Source organism: Martes martes (genome assembly GCF_963455335.1).
Source record: "Martes martes genome assembly, chromosome: 13".
Classification (NCBI taxonomy): Eukaryota; Metazoa; Chordata; class Mammalia; order Carnivora; family Mustelidae; genus Martes; species Martes martes.
Window position 1 is genome coordinate 18,613,010 of NC_137901.1, and position 19,682 is coordinate 18,632,691.

General features: G+C 37.4%; 1 protein-coding gene across 1 annotated transcript in view; it reads right to left on the reverse strand.

The window, feature by feature from the left end:
* WDR7 (WD repeat domain 7) overlaps nucleotides 1–19,682 on the reverse strand; it is a 331,238-nt gene that overhangs the window by 303,660 nt on the left and 7,896 nt on the right. Inside the window, exons 4-11 of the mRNA XM_080821004.1 lie at nucleotides 17,699–17,873; nucleotides 15,371–15,447; nucleotides 14,440–14,559; nucleotides 10,723–10,868; nucleotides 10,050–10,152; nucleotides 7,257–7,389; nucleotides 6,566–6,814; nucleotides 5,547–5,767 (exon numbers count right to left, since the gene is read on the reverse strand). Coding sequence (XP_080677130.1) covers nucleotides 5,547–5,767; nucleotides 6,566–6,814; nucleotides 7,257–7,389; nucleotides 10,050–10,152; nucleotides 10,723–10,868; nucleotides 14,440–14,559; nucleotides 15,371–15,447; nucleotides 17,699–17,873 — 1,224 coding nt within the window. The remainder of the gene's footprint in view (nucleotides 1–5,546; nucleotides 5,768–6,565; nucleotides 6,815–7,256; nucleotides 7,390–10,049; nucleotides 10,153–10,722; nucleotides 10,869–14,439; nucleotides 14,560–15,370; nucleotides 15,448–17,698; nucleotides 17,874–19,682) is intronic.

The following is a 19,682-nucleotide window of genomic DNA, read 5'->3' on the forward strand; positions in this document are numbered from 1 at the left end:
CAGTTGGAAGTACTAATCCTAATGCCAGAGTCTTGGAGACAGTTTCCTGCTGCAGCATTCCAGAAGCCTTAAGAAATCTGCCCTCCCTTTCAAGAGCTCTCTTCTGCAAACTCCCTGAAGATTTGGTGCAGGCTTGAGCCTCCCCTAGCCTACAGTTCAGATTTTGGATATTCACCAAAGCCTACCTCTGACAGCTACCCAAATCTGAAAAGCATTCTATCTCTAACCACTCTACTTAAATTTTTCAGTTATTAGAATAAGATTCAGTTCAAGTGCAACACTTCTAAAGTATTAAAACATTCTAGCATTGAAAATCTCTGCAGGATTCCAAGATGAGTTAAGGGAATCACACAGTTGGAGAACAGGTGGGAAGGGAGACTTGCTTTTCACTAAGATTTAATACCTCTTGCATATTATATACCTATTTATGAAATATTTTAAGATACTACAGTAATATTCTCAGTGTAGATAAAAAGTTAAAATTTAAAAACTCAAAATTTTAGCAGGCCCACTTTAAAAACAGATTTTCCTAAAAAGTCTTCTATATGAGTATTTAAAGTGGCAATCTAATTTTAGCAATAATAGTAATAAGAGTAATAATATAAGGATTCTACTTTAAATTTGAATCCTATTCAAACTGCCTCAGAGCTTTAACTTCTGAATAGCAATACAGAAGGTGAAAACCAGTCTTTTCAAAACAATGAACACAACTTGGAATGACAAACAAAAATGTTATAGAACTGTATGCTATGTTGTATAATTCAGATACTATTTAAGTCATTTCACTTCAGTCTCCTTCCAGATGTACTTTTCATATGTATATACAGCACACATATATGTTCTCTTTCATATATACACAGTACATGTAGATGTATCTTTCTGTGTACTCACAGCACATGCATATATGCCTTTCATGTGTACATACAGCATGTATGTATACACACTGTCCATGTGTACACACAGCACAGGCATATATACCTTTTGCATGTTGGTACAGCATGTGTATATGTATCTCTTCTGTGTATGTACAGCACATGAGTACGTTTCATTCACGTGTATATACAGTACAGGTATATATATAATTCATCTGCATGTAGGACACATTTTGTTTCATCAAGAAACCAAAACACCAAAAAGAAAAAAAAAACTCAAACTGAAGTTTTTCCTTTTACATTCAATAACCTGAAGAAGAAACAGAAATGGCAAATAACCTAATATTAAAGATCTCAAAATTATAAGTTTCAACATCCCTCCTGAAGTCAAAACACACAGTTAGTCAAAGCTCACAGCATTTTTTGAGTAGTTTCCCAAAGCTCCCTGTTTCTCTGAGTACCTAGAAGATGCCCCTCCCCTTATCCTTCACAGCATGTTGTTAGAATCTCTCCTTTACCTTTATATAAGGTAGGCCTTGTAGGAGACTAACAACATTTGCCTGATCCTCCTCCTAAAACACAAGGTTATATTTCTGGGAAGACTTAAACACATTATATGGCAGATGGTAATACTGCCCCCAGAAGCTTTCTGAATTGTTCGCAATAATCCTTCAGCACTATACAACTCTGAATTACTTCAACAGTCCATATCTTAAAGGATACCTTCAGAAAAATTTTAACATTATATTTTAATTATTTAAACTAATCTGTATCGGGGCACCTGGGTGGCTCAGTGGGTTAAATCCTCTGCCTTCGGCTCGGGTCATGGTCCTAGGGTCCTGGGATGGAGCCCCGCATCAGACTCTCTGCTCAGCAGCGAGTCTGCTTTCCCCCCTCTCTGCCTGCCTCTCTGCCTACTTGTGATCTCTGTCAAATGAATAAATAAAATCTTAAAAAAAAAAAATCTATAATATATAAAAGATCTCAGTTACCGAAACTACTTGGTGAATCAAACTCAATTTCAAAGCGCTCTGCCTAGTAAACGGACTTACTATTTTCGAAAAAAAATTTAAATCCATCTAAAAAATGAAAAACAAAAAAGCCTTCAATGTAAAATAAAAACAATCTGTCCAATTTAAGTACTCTACACAATACTGTAGGTAGGCAGTTTTTATCATCTATGTCAAATTTTTAAATACTTACACCTTCCATTAATAAAAGAATACTGAAATCATGTACTAAAAATAAAGTATACAGAACCACAGAGCCAGGCAACAAATTGATGCTATATTATAGCAAGAATACGGAAAGGTTTTTTGGTTAAAAAGATACTAATATGTGATAAAAATGATGGGAGTGGAGGAAGAAAGGATGACAAACACTAGAACGCAGGAAAGGAAGCGCGTGTCCCTGGTCCACTGAGACATGTATACGGAGTTGTGAAGGAGCTTACCGTCTGCCTCAGAGCTGCCCGCAGTATCTTCCTACCTACAAACAGGATCTCATTCCTTCTTTACCGTCTCCCTAAGATAAGACACAATGATGTGCTCTGCTCTGTATTTAAAACCTTTTGTATGTTGGTAAACATGAAATGTTTACAAAATAAAGGGAAAATCATCAACCTTATACATGTTTGATTATAATTTAAGTAAATTTAAAAACACAACTAATATTCCTCTGTTTTAGGACATCTTTTCCTGAAAAAAAAAAAAAATCTACAAGTCAAAACTCACCTTTCTAATTCTACCTAAGATAAAAACCAAAACTCTGTTCTACTCCAAAAAGCAGACAACAAACATTTTGATATTTATCTTTAATCACTGTGTTTGGTAAATACTTATAATCTTCCAATGACCAGATCACAACTTTAAAAAATATTTTCTGCTAAAAGAAAATGATACTAGATCAACTTATGAGAGGGACAACCCAAGCACTGGACGCTTTATATGTCATTAACTCTAACCTCAGCAAGACAGTCATTTGCTAGACATTTAGCAAATATCAAATTCTTAGCTTTTTATTAATCATTTAGGCTCTTTGACTTTCAGGCACATTACCTGATGCCCCTAAAATCACCAACTAAATGAAAAGGTTATTAACCAGGCAGTCACTACTTGTTAAATCATCACAAAGCAAAAAGCAAGTTTGTCTTAACTCTTGTTGTTAGGTTTTGGGTTTTTGTTTGTTTGTTTTGGGTTTTTTTGCATGAGAGTGAAAGAGAGAGAGAGCAAGTGAGCACGAGAAGGGAAAGGGAGGGGAAGAAGCAGTCTCCCCACTGAGCAGGGAGTCCAAGGCAGGACTCGATCCCAGGACCCTGTGATCATGACCTGAGACAAAGGCAGACGCTTAACCCACTGAGCCACCCATACTTTTGGATGTCAATTAAAAAGAAGAGAATCTCTATCGTTAAATCTATAAGTCGTTGGTTATTTTCCAAGTACCAGACTTCCTCGTCTGTGTCTTCCTCCTATTAGCCAGGCAACTAGCACCTGGGTCAGTCCCTTATCTACTCAGGAGCCCATTCCCTATGTAGCTGCATGTGTGTACTAGTACCTTTTCTTCTTCTTTTTCTCCTTCTTGCTTGCTTTATTGTGTTGTATTACATTAGTCACCATACAGAACAGCATTAGTTTTTCATGTAGTGTTCCATGATTCATTGTTTGCATACACTAAGTACTTTTTTACTCACTAATGCATTTCTAAATGTAACCAGTCAAAAAAAAAAAATCATTATATTATATATCCACTTGAAGTTTTTTTTTTTTCTTTCCCTAAAGATTTCATTTATTTGACAGAGAGAAAGAGTGCAGAAGCAGGGGGAATGGCAGGCAGAGGTAGAGGAAGAAGCAGACGCCCCACTAAGTGGCACGTGGGGCTCAATCCCAGGACCCTAAGATCATGACCTGAGCCGAAGGCAGGCCACTTAACCGACTGAGCTACCCTGGCGCCCCTCCACTTGAAGTTTTTAAAAAAGAAACCAGAGAATGCTCTCAAACAAACATACAAGCTAAAAAAAAAAAAAAGTATATACTAATGTAGATTTAAAGAGAAAACATCTTATATAAACCACTCTAAACTTTACTTTTAGTTATATTTATAATTTAAAATATATTTCTTTAAAATTTTATATAACAACAAAAATCTGGGATGAAAATTCTCATGCTTCACTATATTGCCTAACTACTGTACAATGAAGCTTAGCATAGATTGTAACAGTGCTATAACTCCCAAGTGCCATTATGATGATATCCATTTCACGAAAATAGACAGAAGATTGGTTGTTTAAATAAACACAGAGCAACTGTTACAGTGATGGAGATAAGAACCTAACAAACAATGTGAAAAGGAAGGAATAAGAAAGAAGGAAGAGAATGATTAAGAACCTGAATTTGGGAGCACCTGGGTGGCTCAGTCGGTTAAGCAGCTGCTCTTGATTTAGACTCTTGATTTCGGCTCAGGTAATGATCTCAGGGTCCTGGGATCAGGGCCCACATCCAGCTCCACACTCAGTGGGACGGCTCCTTGAGGATTCTCTCTTTCCCTCTCCCTCTGCACCTCCCCCCACTCCTACATTTGTACACACGCTCTCTCTCTCAAATAAATAAATACTTAAAAATTTAAAAAAAAACAATTTTCAAGTCTGGCAGGAAAAAAAAAGACAACTGGCACTAGGACTTCCTACAACACCACCAATATCAAATCAAACAAAATCTAGCTCTGGCAGAACACAGAAGATAAAATACGTAAACAGGAAGATTAAGTAAGCAAGCAAAAAGGCCAAGGAAAATTTCTTCGGTTTTGAAATGAAATAACCTTGTGAACACTGCATCAGATTCACAAACAGAAAACTTTTCCATTTCAGTAAGACCATAACTTGTGAAGCTGAATGGATTATAAACATGAAACCTGTGTGTAAGACAACAGTGTGTGTGTGTGTGTGTGTGCGCGCGTGTGCATGCACACATATGTGAATGCTGGGAAATAGTGACTGTGCACACAAAAGTGATGAATCACACGAAAAAGTTCATGATTAACAAACAGTAAAAGAAATTATGAAGAAAAAATTATGGATCTGTTATTTATCAGTCCTAAAGCCTTCTCAAACCTCATATTCCTAAAATTATTAGGCTTTCTGATATCACTACACACCCATCAGGAAGAAAGCAATCTGCTTTCACAAAAGTATGTACAAAATTTTCCAATATCATTATCAGTGACTCATGGCTTTTCCTTGTCACAGTAAATGCTTATTTAAACAAACACTATTAACAAGTTGATGAGTATTTTGTCTCTACCAAAGTATACATTCTCTATCTTTTTGCTCAGATAGAGGTGAAAATGAGATTGCAGAATATCTTTGTGAATATGCAAACTACTTTAACACAGAAAATTGAAACTTAAATAAACATATTTTAAACTGCTACTGTGTTTCCAAGACAAGCCATAATATTTAGAAGTAACAGGGAAAAATAATGTGCATCTTCTATTTCTGTGCCCAATAGCAGAAACTATAATTCTGCTTAAATATTATATATTAACGTTATCCAATTTTAAAATTGAAAGGGTTTTGTTAATTCTTTCGTCACATTTTCCTGAAGTTACTCAAGATTCTACTCCTAATAGCAATATAACTCACGGCTACCATAATAAAATAATCTTTTATGATCAACTTACACTACAGTTTTCAGGTGGAACTAGAAGTTGAGTAATCTCACCACCATGCACACAGAAGATATGTTTCATTTCTCCAGAAAATATGTCCCAAATTATGACGGAAAAATCCACGCCTCCAGATATCAGGTATCTTTGGTCATAACGAGCTGAGACCTGATGAGGATACAGCAAACATGTGACCTTGTTCCGATGACCGCGAAGTGTCCTGTGAGGTGGCCAACCTGTGAATGAGGTTTTGGATTTAAAATGGGAAAATTAAAGTCTTACAAAATTTCAACAAATAAAAGCAAACATGAATTGTCAGAATAGCTATAAATTTTATCATCAAAAAAACTTCTAATTTTATCTTCTAAAATACTCAGTCCCATACAGTAGCTACAAGCCACGTAAGGCTGCTGAGCATGTGAAATGTAGCTAGGGCAGACTCATATGTGCTGGAAAATACAGAGGCAACTCCAGAGATTTAGCACAAACAAGTAAGTAACATATCTCATCTGTTATTTTTTATATTGATTGCCATTGATTTTATATTGTAAAATTGAAATTTTTTCAATTCTACAAGTTGAAATGAAAATACTTTTGTTATATTGGTTATATAAAACAGATTATTAAAATTAATTTCATCTGCTTCATTCTTTACTAATGTGAATATAGAAAATCACATACTGTTATATATACATATTTCTACTGGACAGCACTGTTCTAAAAGATTGGCAGTATTACTGTTAACATGGTTATTACTTAGTAAGCTATAGAGATAACTAACAATAAATTAAACTATTAACATACAACAAGAGGTAAAATCAGATACTTTGTCACATATAGTCATTACATGGTATGTATTCTAATAATAGGTACTAAGTATTTCTTACCTGCACTGGCATTAAATTCTACCAACTCCTAGCACCGCTAACAACTAAGCTGATTCATTGTACTTGTTACATAGAGGGAAAACACTGTCAATATCATGGTTACAGAGTTCGCAAAACACGTTGGACATTGGTAGATCTTCAGTATACCTCTTCGAAGCATGTGTTCCCCTTGCAGCAGCTGTACTATGGCTGTCTGTGTGGCAGGTACAATAATGATGCTTCCATCCTCACGGCCACAAACAAGTCGTCCATGTGCTGGTATGTACACACTTGCGGTTACTTTAAGAGGCTCATTACTATTGGGAATCACACTCAGCTGATCTATAATTCCAGCAGGACAAGGATTCAGTTTATCAAATGCCTCTTGCAAACTAATAGAAGTTGTCATTTTCAGTTCTGTGGAGGTTTGTTATGTATCAAAAAAAAAAAAATTGTCCATGTTAGAAAAAAATTAAACATTAAAATAAATGTACTTAGAGCTGATTCAGTAATATATATCAAAGAACGGTAACCGTGATAAAACTGTAATTCTAGGGGCACCTAGGTGGCTCAGTGGGGTAAGCCTCTGCCTTCAGCTCAGGACATGATCTCGGGGTCCTGGGATCCAGCCCCACATCAGGCTCCCTGCTTCCCCCTCTCTCTCTACCTACTCTCCACCTACTTGTGATCTCTGTCTGTCGAATAAATAAATAAGATCTTAAAAAAAAAACAACTATAATTCTAAGAAGAATAAAATGACGCGTATACTATGAATTTATTATGCAATGGTTAGTATTTAGGTTGCTAAATTAAAAGAACTGAGAAATTGCTGCACGTGATTTATTACTGTCTTCTTTACCTTCCTGTTTATCAGGTGTGTCTGATATGTTCCAAATATTCAATCTTCCTGAAGAATCACCCTGAATTAAGAGTTTATGGAGGTGTTCCTTGAATCCACAGAAGAATCGAGTAACAGGAGGACAAATCAGCAACTGCCAAAGGAAAAAAAAAATTGGTCAAATATTTTTAGCTGGTCTTTTTCTATTTTTTTTTAAGGTAATCTCTATACCCAACATGGGGCTTGAACTCATCATCCTGAGATCAAGAATCGCATGCTCTACCAACTAAGCCATCCAGGAGCCCCTTCTACTAATCAAAATATTACACATATTAACATTTTTTTTCAGATAAGGATGTTAAGTACTTTGCCTCAGAACCAGAGTAAAAAAAAAGTATTTATAGCATGAGTCTTCAACAATAGTTTAATGTAATTTTATAGCATTAATCACACATCAGCTAATATTCAAGTCCAATAAAATACATACAAAGAAATGAAAACTACATTTATACTCTTTCTCTAGAATTAGTATTTATATTTTTTCTCTACTTTAGAAAAACTTATTACTCACCACAACAGTACAATTTATTTAACTGTCTCCTATCAATTAATACAAAGATATACCACTCTTTATTGAAAAGAAAAGTCTCTACTTTAAAGGTCAAAAGGGGGGAACTCACTAATCCTAGCTTTTCGTCCATCACTGATTAGTAACTAAGAGTAGCAGCAAAATTAAAACAACCAAGACTGTAAAAGTAGAAGACTCCATTTTTTTGAAGCAGTATATTTTCAACTAATAGCATGACATTTTACTTGGTCACATTTACATAATCAATTTGAACCTAGCCTGACACGTTAACTATAAACCACTAGGAACAAAAACCATTCATTAGGCTCTTATGTATACTTTTTTTTTAAACAAATTATTTTTCCGCTTTTATGCCTTCAGTGATACCACTTATTTGAAAATACTAAATGGGGGTGGGCTCATAAAATTAAATTATCAATTCACAAATACTTGAATATTAAAGCATAGAATCTTATCCTGAAAAGCAGGAAAAAAAATTTCAGTTATGACAACTATAGTTAAAAAAAAACCTACTTACTGTATTTAGTGTTAGTATTCCTAAAAATCATTAGCCTATAGAGACAATATATATTAAGCATAATCAATTATGTGATTTAACTTAAAGTCAGAAAATTACTGAATGTTGTAACTGATAAACAACATCCCTAACATGGAGAAGTTGCTGCAGCAGCTATAATAACCAATATTCCACATTCCACAGTGTGAATACCTCACATGTCTCTTAACTTAAAACATACTGGGGAGGGGCACCTGGGTGGCTCAGTGGATTAAGACGCTGCCTTCGGCTCAGGTCATGATCTCAGGGTCCTGGGATCAAGCCTCACATCGGGTTCTCTGCTTAGCAGGGAGCCTGCTTCCCCCTCTCTCTCTGCCTACTTGTGATCATTCTCTGTGTCAAATAAATAAATAAAATTTAAAAAAAAAACAAAACCATACTGGGGAAATGGTATTTTAAAAAACATAGTATGTACATTGTTCTGCTTTGTTGTTTATTTTTAAAGATTTTATTTATTTATTTGACAGAGAGAGATCACAAGTAGACTGAGAGGCAGGCAGAGAGAGAAAGAGAAGTAGGCTCCCCGCCGAGCAGAGAGCCCAAATGTGGAGCTTGATCCCAGGACCCTGAGATCATGACCTGAGCCGAAGGCAGAGGCTTAACCCACTGAGCCACCCAGATGCCCATTTTGCTTTGTTTTCTCTATGTTTTTTTTGTACAAGTTGTTATCCCTTAGTTTACCTGGAAGTGACTGGGTGGTTGGAGAGAAGGGGGCATTCAAGTTAGAGGAGAATGAAGGATAGGTTACAGAGCATCTTAACTGTACAGAGATGTATAAATTCTGCAAACTCACAATATTGAAAAAAGAAATTTCCTTCCCTTCAACATCCCTTCACATAAAGATGGAACAAAATGTTCAAAATGAAAAAGCTGTGCAAACCCAGATTGTAAGTAAAGGAAACTTTACTTCCAAAACCAAAGCTTTGTCCTTAATGCTCAAAAAATATAGAGATGAAAACCTAGTACTAAGTGCCACTGCATTTCAATTTTAAATTGATATTAAGTAGGTTTTTAGAAATCAGGGGCATCTGAGTGGCTCGGTCTATTAAGCATCTGCCTTCAGGTCTCATCATGATCTGGGGGTCCTGGGATTAAGTCCCATGTCAGGCTCCCTGCTCCTGCTCTCTCACTCATTCACTGTCTCAAATAAATAAATAAAATCTTTTAAAAAAAATAAGTCGTAATAAACTTTGGTTTTTATAGAGAAAAATTTTCTTCTATCCTTTATTCCTAATGCCTGATAATTTAAAACACTATATGATTTTGGAGATATACTGCAATGCCTTATCCAAGTAATGAACTATTACTAATCAGCAGTATTCCATGATTATCTTTGCCCTCCTAAAATTATACCTGTCACTATGTTTATAATCGCATGATAGCGTAAATTTATGCCATCAATCTTTTATCAAAAAGTCATTTACTCCATGTAATCAGTATAAGATCATCTGTATTCTTAGAGAAATATGAACACCAAAAGCAAATTATATGATTAAGATATGCAAATTTTAGAACTGTGCTTATAAATGACCATATCAAAATGTTTTATGACATTTAACACAATGCCCTGAATCTTTCAAATTCTTAGCAACCAAAAGACACTGACAGATGCAGTTGTGAAAAATTTTCAATGTCAATATCAATTATAAATGAGACCTGAAGAACTTACCCCTTTATCTGTTCGATCCAAGAGGCTATGTTGTACAGGAGGAATTAAATTTTCAACTGCTTTCCCCACATCACTGCGGAATGAATCACTAGCTGGAAGGCAACTGAAAATGAGAAAAATATAACATCCAATTAAAATACTGGCATCAAATATTTTATCATACCATATGAGGAGGATTTTTGGACAATAGACAAAATATGGATTTTCAAATTAGAGTTAATTTAATATGGGCATTAATGTCATTAAAATACCCAACTTCAAAATTAAAAAAAAACAAATAAAATACTCTACTTCAAATAAAGAGCCACCTAATTTTTATACTTAGAAGTTAAACTGGAATTATAAATCTAACTTAAGAAAACCTTAAGAGACTCTTGGTCTCAGGAAACAAATGGAAAGTTGCTGGAGTAGAAGAGGGTGGGAGGGATGGAGTGGCTGGGTGATGGACACTGGGGAGGGCATGTGCTATGGTGAGCGCTGTGAATTGTATAAGACTGATGAATCACAGACCTGTACCCATGAAACAAATAATACATTATATGTTATTAAAAAAAAGTTCTGAAGTTTTTTACCTAAATCATTTCTATTTTAAACATTTTCATACATCTGATTTATACCCTGAATTCAGACTCTTTGCTTTGACTAAAGTCCTAACTTATTATTGATTGAATACCTGGCAGGTAGTTTGTAAATATAACTTTGTCCATTTTCAGTCCAAATGATGACTTTATCTGCTGACACAAAGTCACCTCCAGTCCACGTCTGTCCATTTTCACTAGGACCTGAACACAGCAAGGAATAGTCTCCAGCATCAAATACCTACAAGGAACAAGAAATTCCCAATCTAATCCATGTTGGTGTCATTTAAGTAAGATACAATGACATTTAAACTAAAAACAAGGGGCACCTGGATGCCTCAGTCAGTTAAGCATCTGCCTTCAGCTCAGGCCATGATCCCAGGGTCCTGGAATCGAGCCCCAACTGTTAGGCTTGCTGCTTAGCGGGGAGCCTGCTTCTCCCTCTCCCTCTCAAACAAAATCTTTTAAAAAACAGACTAAACTCAAAGCAAAACTTCTGGAAATACATTTAACAAACTCAGGCCTTTAAAATTCACTACCTCAAGTTAAAGACATTGTGTCAGTGAGCTATGGGGCTTGGTCACCTTCACCAGGGAAGACACAACTAGGGACCCAGCTGTGTGTCTCTCTGGGGTCAGGCATATGACAAGGGCAGGCATGCTGCCTTACATAGGGACAGGGAATCCTTAGCCCTTCTTATCTAAAAGGAGGAATATTCTATCAAGAATTCCAAGTCACAGGGAACCAGCCTCTGGAATGCATGGTTATGACTCCTGTTTTATTTCTACGTGCAGTAATGCTATTTCTAATAAACCTAGACATCAAAATATCTCTTTACTAATATGGGAATTACCTTACTTTATTTCATCCTGGGACTGATGCACAGTAAATAGGACATTAAAAGACTGAGTTTTATTATTTAATAATTCTCACATATAAAAGTCAAGTCCCCTGTACCCACCCCCCCCCCCAAAAAAGTCAAGTCGTCAGCAGGCTATCTGGTGCTTTGCATCTGTAAGGCACATCAAAGTTTACAAAGTCCTTTGACAGCGCTCTCTCTTAAGAGCCTTTTGGGGACGCCTGGGTGGCTCAGTTGGTTAAGCAGCTGCCTTCGGCTCAGGTCATGATCCCAGGGTCCTGGGATTGAGTCCCACATCGGGCTCCTTGCTCAGCGGGGAGCCTGCTTCTCCCTCTGCCTCTGCCTGCCTCTCTGTCTGCCTGTGCTCACTCTCTCTGACAAATAAATAAATAAAAAATCTTTAAAAAAAATAAAAAAATAAAAAAAAATAAGAGCCTTTTGAATGCAGGAGGCAGGAACTGCTATTCCACTTTACAGACAGCAAACTGACCCAAATAAGGGTTACATCACCCACTCAAGGTCACATGTCCAGTAAGTGCTAGAGCTAGGACTAAAAATCCTGATCTCATAATTCCTAGAATAATTTTTCTACCCCTTTCAATGACTAGTAAAAGTGTATTCTCCAGTGCTAAAAAAATTCAATGGCTTAGAATTTTTACTTTAGTTTTCTTTAAATAAAAAGCAAACTGCTTATACAGAGCCTTTTTGAAATTAAAACAAATCCTATCTGAGTTTACCATGATTTGCTATATTTATCACTTATTACATTAACACTACAAGAATAGCCAAGACAAGTCTAACTAAGAAAGAATGGAGACCAGCCTCCAGACTCATTATCTAAGAAAACAAATTGTAAAGCTTATAGAAAAGAAACCAATACAGTACTGATACATAAACAGAAAAATCAACAAGTCCAGAAACAGATTCCAGTAATCACAGGAACAGAATGTATTATAAAGGCACAACAATAGAAAAGTGAATTATTCAACAAATGGCACCAGGAACTGGGGGTCCATCTGGAATAAAGATAAAATTGGATCTACATCTTGCAATTTATACAAAATAAATTCCAGATTAAATATTTGAAGATATATAAAGTAAAATTATACAAATATTAGGAAAAATGAATTTTTTTTAAGTTTCAGCTTATGATGAGCCCTTTAGAACATCTAACAAACTGCTAGAAACCCATAAAAGATGATAATCTAACCATTTAAAATAAGAAACTTCTTTTTGGCAATAAGTATTTGGAAAAGTCATTCTATTCAGTTAATAGTACTATCTTAATGTTGTTTTACTATGCATTTCCCTGATTAATGAAGCTGAGCACCTTTCTATATATTTATTAGCCACTGGCTTTCTTTTTTATGAAACGTTTTTGTCCATTTTCCTATTGGATTCTTTTTGTTCTGTTCTCAGAACAGAATGCTTATTATGAACACACAAGAAATGGTATTAGATACTGCCCCTGCAGAGGGGAAGGAAAAGTACGATGGGAAAAAGATGTGTCAAACTGTGTCCTCCTACACTCCAAGTTTATTACTATTTGCATGTGCTTTAGTTTTTAAGACAAAGGAAGGATCCCATGTACTCACTGTAACTGCCGTTGCTAGCTTCTCCTCTCTAATCTTATTCGGCAACAGTAGCGGTGGCGGGGATAAGGTTAAGGTGTTGCCCGCCACCCTGGCCTGTCTGGTCAGTCACAGCCCGTCCCCTGTGAGGCAGTATCACGTGGCAGTAAGGAGAGCAGCTGCTGAGCTCAGGCTGGCAGAGCTGATGCCCGGCAACTCCACCAGCGCCTGAACACCCTCAGTCGAGCTTTCTGTGCCCCCTACACCTCACGTGCCTCATCTGCAAAATGAGGAAAGTAGTAGTTCCTAGTGTAGCCGGCAGCCTCTGCAACTGCCCCGACCTGGTATCCAAACCCCTCTGTAATCCTCTCCCCGAGCGCGCTGGGATTTTGTGACGTTTCTAGACAACGGACCGTGGGAGAAGTGGTGAGACCGCAGTCCCAAGAAGAGGTGGGTCATGGCTACAACTCCTCTTGCTTGCTTACTACTCCAAAGGAAGACGGTTCCCAGGCTGTGAGGGGCCCACATGGCAGGGAACTAATGTCTCTAGCCAACGGTCAGCTGGACATAAAGCCTGCCCACCACCGAGTGGGGAAGCTTGCAAGCAGCAGTGACTCCTGCGAGGACACTGCGATCCTGGCTCCCACCTTGACTGCAGCCTGTGGGAGACTCTGAGCCAGAGGCACCCAGCTAAGCCGTGTCCGGATTCCTGACCCACAGCTCGGGCTGTGATACATGAACCAGGGGGGACTGATATACATGTACTGTTTTGAATTGCTATATTTTGGAGTAATCTGTTATGCAGGATTAGGTAACTGATACACCACCCCTCAGAGAGTTGGGAGGATTAAAAGAAACAATACATGGAAAGCTCTGAAATATATGCTAGGCACAAGTGGTCAAAACAGGCTGGTTCTTTTTCTGTTATGGAAATACTGAAGTCTGGCAAGGTAGAAGTAATAAACTCTTTTCATCATTAGCTCTCCAGTGATGTAGGAAGGCCTTCCCAAATCCAACAAGTCGAACAGAATGGCCATTGGGAATAACAAAAAACTACAAAGATAGGTCAGCCTGCAGAAAATTCACCACTGCTTCTTATGTTGTACTGAGGAAATAATGATCGAAACATTAGCAAAAGGTAGACATTAAGATGAATGAAATAATAATCATTAACAGAATCATTCTATAACTCAGAACAAAAAAGGTTAACGATATATATCCAAATCCCAACACCTGCAAATTTGATATCAAAATCACGTATGAATTCCAAAGGGTTAAAATATTCTTAGACCAAGCTCTTCCTTATAATTATCTTTGGAAGTCTAATAAACCAACACCTCGAAGGGTAAAAATACAGCTTCTTACTGATGTGGCTATCTTACCCTCCAATATCTGGAGCACACAACCAAAAGTGACCTTTGTGTGAATGCACAAAAAGAAATGCTTTGGCAATTCTGACAATAAATCGGTTTGGACTCCTCCTCAAATATTGGCTCAGTATCCTGAAAAGAAAAAGATACGTAAAACGTTAGGAATGGTTTGGGTGTCGGTTAAAATTATCATACAATGATAAAAATAAATAAAATGGAAGAAAGATATCACTTGATATATTCACCATTTTAGCCTCTCATGTAAGAACCAAGGTAACAAAAATACTCTCCAAACACAACCAAGCACAATGTCTTGACACAAAGCTACTCAAGATTAAAATGCTGATGACAATCAATGTCAACACCGTGGCAATAACAGATGATAAAAGTTTGAGTCAATCCTAAATTCTGTATCTATATGTCCTTCTAGGTTAAAAAAAAAAAAACTAATCAATTCCTCCAGGTCCCCCAATTTGAGTGTGTGAAAATTCAGTAGCTGTAGAGATTAGCATCGATACTGTCGGAATACTGATCCGCCGTTCCTATTGACAGTTACAAGGAATTCAAGCCCAAACAACAGAAAGAGAACTAAAATTGGCTTTATGTACTTTCTGTGGTGGTTTGTTTTGTTTTTTTTCCCTCAAGCAAACTATCTCTTAACTTTAATAGAGGCAACTGAGGAAAATGCCAGCTCTTCTGTGTTTCTCTACTTTATATCTTGTACAGTATGTTTCTCTATTTCATATCCTCAACAGAGCAGATGTCTGCCATCAAAAGCAAAAAACATAATATACTTCCAGAGACAACATACTATGGGATGTTCTAATACTGTGTCAATAAGACTCTCGAAAAAGAATAGTTTTCTCCTGGCCCTTGAGGAAAAAGGGGGAGGGGCCTATCATTGCTAAAATTGAAGACTCTAAGAACAGAACATCTGTCTCACCTGCATGCCACTTATTTCAGAGGTAACGATCCAGACCTTCAAGATGCCCGTCGCTGAGAGTGCGACCACAGTGTCCTCTAAGTCGAGAGGGACCAAGAAACCAAGGTTACAAATATAATACACTTTTTTTGCAAATAGTAACATGGCTTGTATTAATAATAATGCTTTTTAACTGGTGTAAAAGCATAATTCTGTATTTCATTAAATAAGAGAAGCCAGATTTTGAAACAAATTTGAAATTCAAGGAAAAGTTGTTTGCAGCTACTTCAATTTTTTTATTTCTAATCAACCGGCTTTTAATCATTTCAAATGTTCCTGATCACTATGATTACTCGATGATTTAACAAAGAATCTTTATTCTTCAACATTCACTTTTAAGTATTTGTCATGGATGAACACACTCACTTGACATCTTGAAGACACTCATTTCCCCACTGTCCCACCTACTTTGCCTGACTTCTAGACATTCTATGGCACATTACACCCTGCACAGACTGTGATCAAAAGAAGACATGATCTAAAAACAAAATGCATAAGTTGTGGGTAAGAAAGCAGTCAGAGCATACATGAAACATACGTGAAACTCTGACAGCAGAGACACTGGAAGCACTCTCATCCGGGCTCCAGAGGGAGCCCTGAATGAGGGCTGAGATTTGAAATGAGATTTGAAAATCTCTTCACTAACTACTCGATAAACTGTGGATAACTTAACTAACCTGTCTTAAGTTCAATAAGCAAATATAAATGAGTAACAACAATACCTAGCTTAACGGGTTGCTATGAGAATTAAGACATACCACAGGTAGAGCACTCAGCATGTCAGTCAAGATGGGTTATTACTACTATAAAAAAGAACCATTTGCTGTTCTTAACTAAAAACTTCACTGTATTACACAGTTCTCCAGACAATGTAAGGCTCTGGGAAGCAGTGATTACAAGTCATGAACCTGGACAGAGACACTAACAACTGCTCACAAATCTGTAAACTTATAGTAAAAGTGGAATATCCCAATACAGCTAAAATTCTCAAATATCCAAAGACTAGAATACGGTAAATGCAGATTAATATCCTTGCAAGTTTATAAACTGGTAATATAAACTGTTGTTATGCGCGGCACAAAAGTTACCATCAGTGACATTCTATCCCGTTCCGACCAGAGTAAGTACATGTATATCTCATATGGAAATTGTGCGAAAATTCAAAATATGCAAACTGCTTGTCACAAATATAGTCCTTTCTTAAAGAAAACATTGCTTGTAACTAAGATTACAGGTGAACTAATAAATGAGTTCCCTATTGCCTGGAAAATGAAGTTGAATCTCTTTTTCACTGCTATGCTCTTGAATAAAGCAGTAATTCTCTAACAGGCATTAAAAAGCCTCTACTTAAGAGGGTCCCAGATTATAGAAGCCTGTTCAGTTTTACTTCACTGAACATCTCCCAAATATATGTGACCACAGAACCCTCCTTTTTCACTAATACCTGTTAACTAATTTCAGAACCAATACTCTGCAGACAAGCCCTTGGGAAGTGCTGCAAACCCATCTACTCCGTTTCCACAGCCACTGCTGGACCTCAGACCTGCACCACCCTCGACTGGGGTATTAAAATCCTCTCCCATCTAAACCATTCTCAACAACACCACCAAAGTGATGCTTAAAACACAAGTCCCAGAGTGCCTGGGTAGCTCACTTGGTTGAGCACCTGCCTTTGGCTCAGGTCATGATCTCAGGGTCCTGGCATCGAGCTCCCACATCAGGCTTCCTGCTCAGTGGGGAGCCTGCTTCTTCCTCTCCCTCTGCGTCCCACCTCGTAGTCACTTTCTCTCTCAAATAAATAAATAAAATCCTTAAAAAAATAAAATAAAACTTAAGCCCCTTCGAGCATTCTTACCAGAGGCCGTCCAACATCTACAGCAAGGACCAGAAAGCCACCGCTCATGGATCAATCGAGCACACTGGCTGTATTTTGTAAATAACGTTTTAATAGAATACACACAGGCTCATTCACTTCCACACTATGTGCTTTCGTGCTACATTGGCAGAACAGAGTAATTGAAACACATCACATGGACTGCAAACCCTGAAATATTTAGTATGTGGTCCTTCACAGGAGAAGTCTACCAATTCCTGATCTACGGGACGAAACCCAAGTTCCCTAGCTAGCACATCTGCCCCCCATCAACTCTGCCAACCACAGATGCCCCCACTCCTTCCCTCAAACTTACGTTTTATGCTTATGAAACATATCATATATGATACAGAACTCTATAGTAAGTACCTATCATGTCAGGGCGCCGAAGTCCCTAAAGGGCATCACACACTGACCTTGTGTTCGGTGGGATCGGATAATACTCATGGAGCTAATCCAGTCTGGAGAGATCTTCGATACTAAGGAGTATAACACCTCAAGGCTGGTGGCATCCACAACGAGGATTTCAGGATAGTGGCCATGGCATAAAAGCCTTCCTTCCCTCTGATTTCCAACAGAAAATTGGTAGAACTAAAAGGAAAAAGAGTTTTAAATGTTCTCCTTTACTTCTGAGACTCGATTCACAAGCACTCATCATGCTTATTATGGCACTCAATTTCCCCGGTACCAGACAGGTGCTATACGGCACTTATTATAGGTGTCTATGTATGTATACACAATCCACCAAATTACATTAATATTTTAAAATATCTCACAAAAATTACTCTTCCTAACATCCTCCCTTTTGAATAATTCTGGAGAAGTCACAGTAATTCTTCATTTTTAATCCTCCTCTAGCATCTAAAACAGAACTGTTGAATGAATTCATAAAACACCTCAATAAAATCAACTTCACAGATCAAAGCAAAAGGAATCTTTTCACAAAGCAAAGCAAAAAATATGAATTTTAGATGAATGGGAATAGGTGGGTATAGGCTTATAATTACTAGTTATGACCAAATAAAATTGAGAAGATGACTGCTGTTCAAACATGTTATAATCAGCAGTAAATTCTAAGTAATCTAAGTGTGTTATCTCAGACTAAAGTATGAGACAACCATGTAAATCATCCCCATAATCCACATTTATACTTCGAGGAAGATAAACAGAAGAAGAACGAATACAATCATGACCTACATGTTACTCATCCCAAATATAATTCAAAAGGAAAAGACAGGCTTCTATCAACCAAAGAGCAGAGGAAGAATAACTAGCAAAACAAGACTAACAACTTCTCAAAGGACCTGTCTCCCACTAGCTTCAAAAAAAAAAAAGTGACTCTCCTAGTGGAATAATTCTCCTAGAAGATTACTAACAGGTGAAGACATCTAATAACCAGACTACTACTTCCCAAAGTACACAAATTAAATGACAGCACACTAGACTGAGCACAAAGGGCAATCCTATAACCATTCCACAATGGGGGAAATAACTAAGGACCCTTGGTCCAGTCTGCTCCCACACTCATCAGTCCTGTTCTCAGGCTCAACACTGCGTGTGAAGAAATACAATCTTCTCTCAACTATGGGGTACACCGTATAACAAGAATCACACCTTCTTAAACATAAACACTGATCACAGAGCACATTAACTCGGTGCAAGGTGGCACCACTAAGACCCCAAGAGGGGGGGTCTAACAGAACACAGGCAACCACAGAGGGCATCTCTAGATCTTAGAAGGTTGATCCCAAAAATAGGACACACAACCTGGAGGTCCCAGGGACTGCCAGGCACTCTCACATGATTATGTGGCAGTAGAGATCCCTGATTCATCTAAGGGGAGAGGGTTGAGGAGGAAAAGATGGGTGCCCAGAAGCAAATTCTATCAGTATCCACCCGACACCAGCCAGGAGAGACATGTGCACTGCAGTCAGGAGAAGAGCTCTCTCCTGGGGACAGGGATATTTTATTAGCCTTGCCTGATAAATGCCTCTCACCTTTTGCTTTAAAGATACACTATAAAAAAAGAATACAGTATAGCTGTCATTGCATTAAAATAAAAAAATAATAAAGTTATACTCTCAAATAATCTTCTGACACCTAAATTTAGCTTCTCAGACACTGTCATACTAGCAAACAAAGTATCCTGAATGGAGAAACAATTTTTCCAAATATTAAAAAGAGATCGCCCATGTGATAATTCAGTAAGTTGGCATCTCCCTGTGATTTCAGTAAGTGCCAGTGTGACAAAGGTTTACCATTTCTGCTTAAACAAACAACTCGCTCTTGAACCTGAGAGAGTGAAGATCACACAGGAAACAACTGTCCCACACTAGTGAACCTGTCAAAGAGCTTCTTCTACTTAGAGATGGCTGCCAAGTTAAATGCAAAACCTAATAC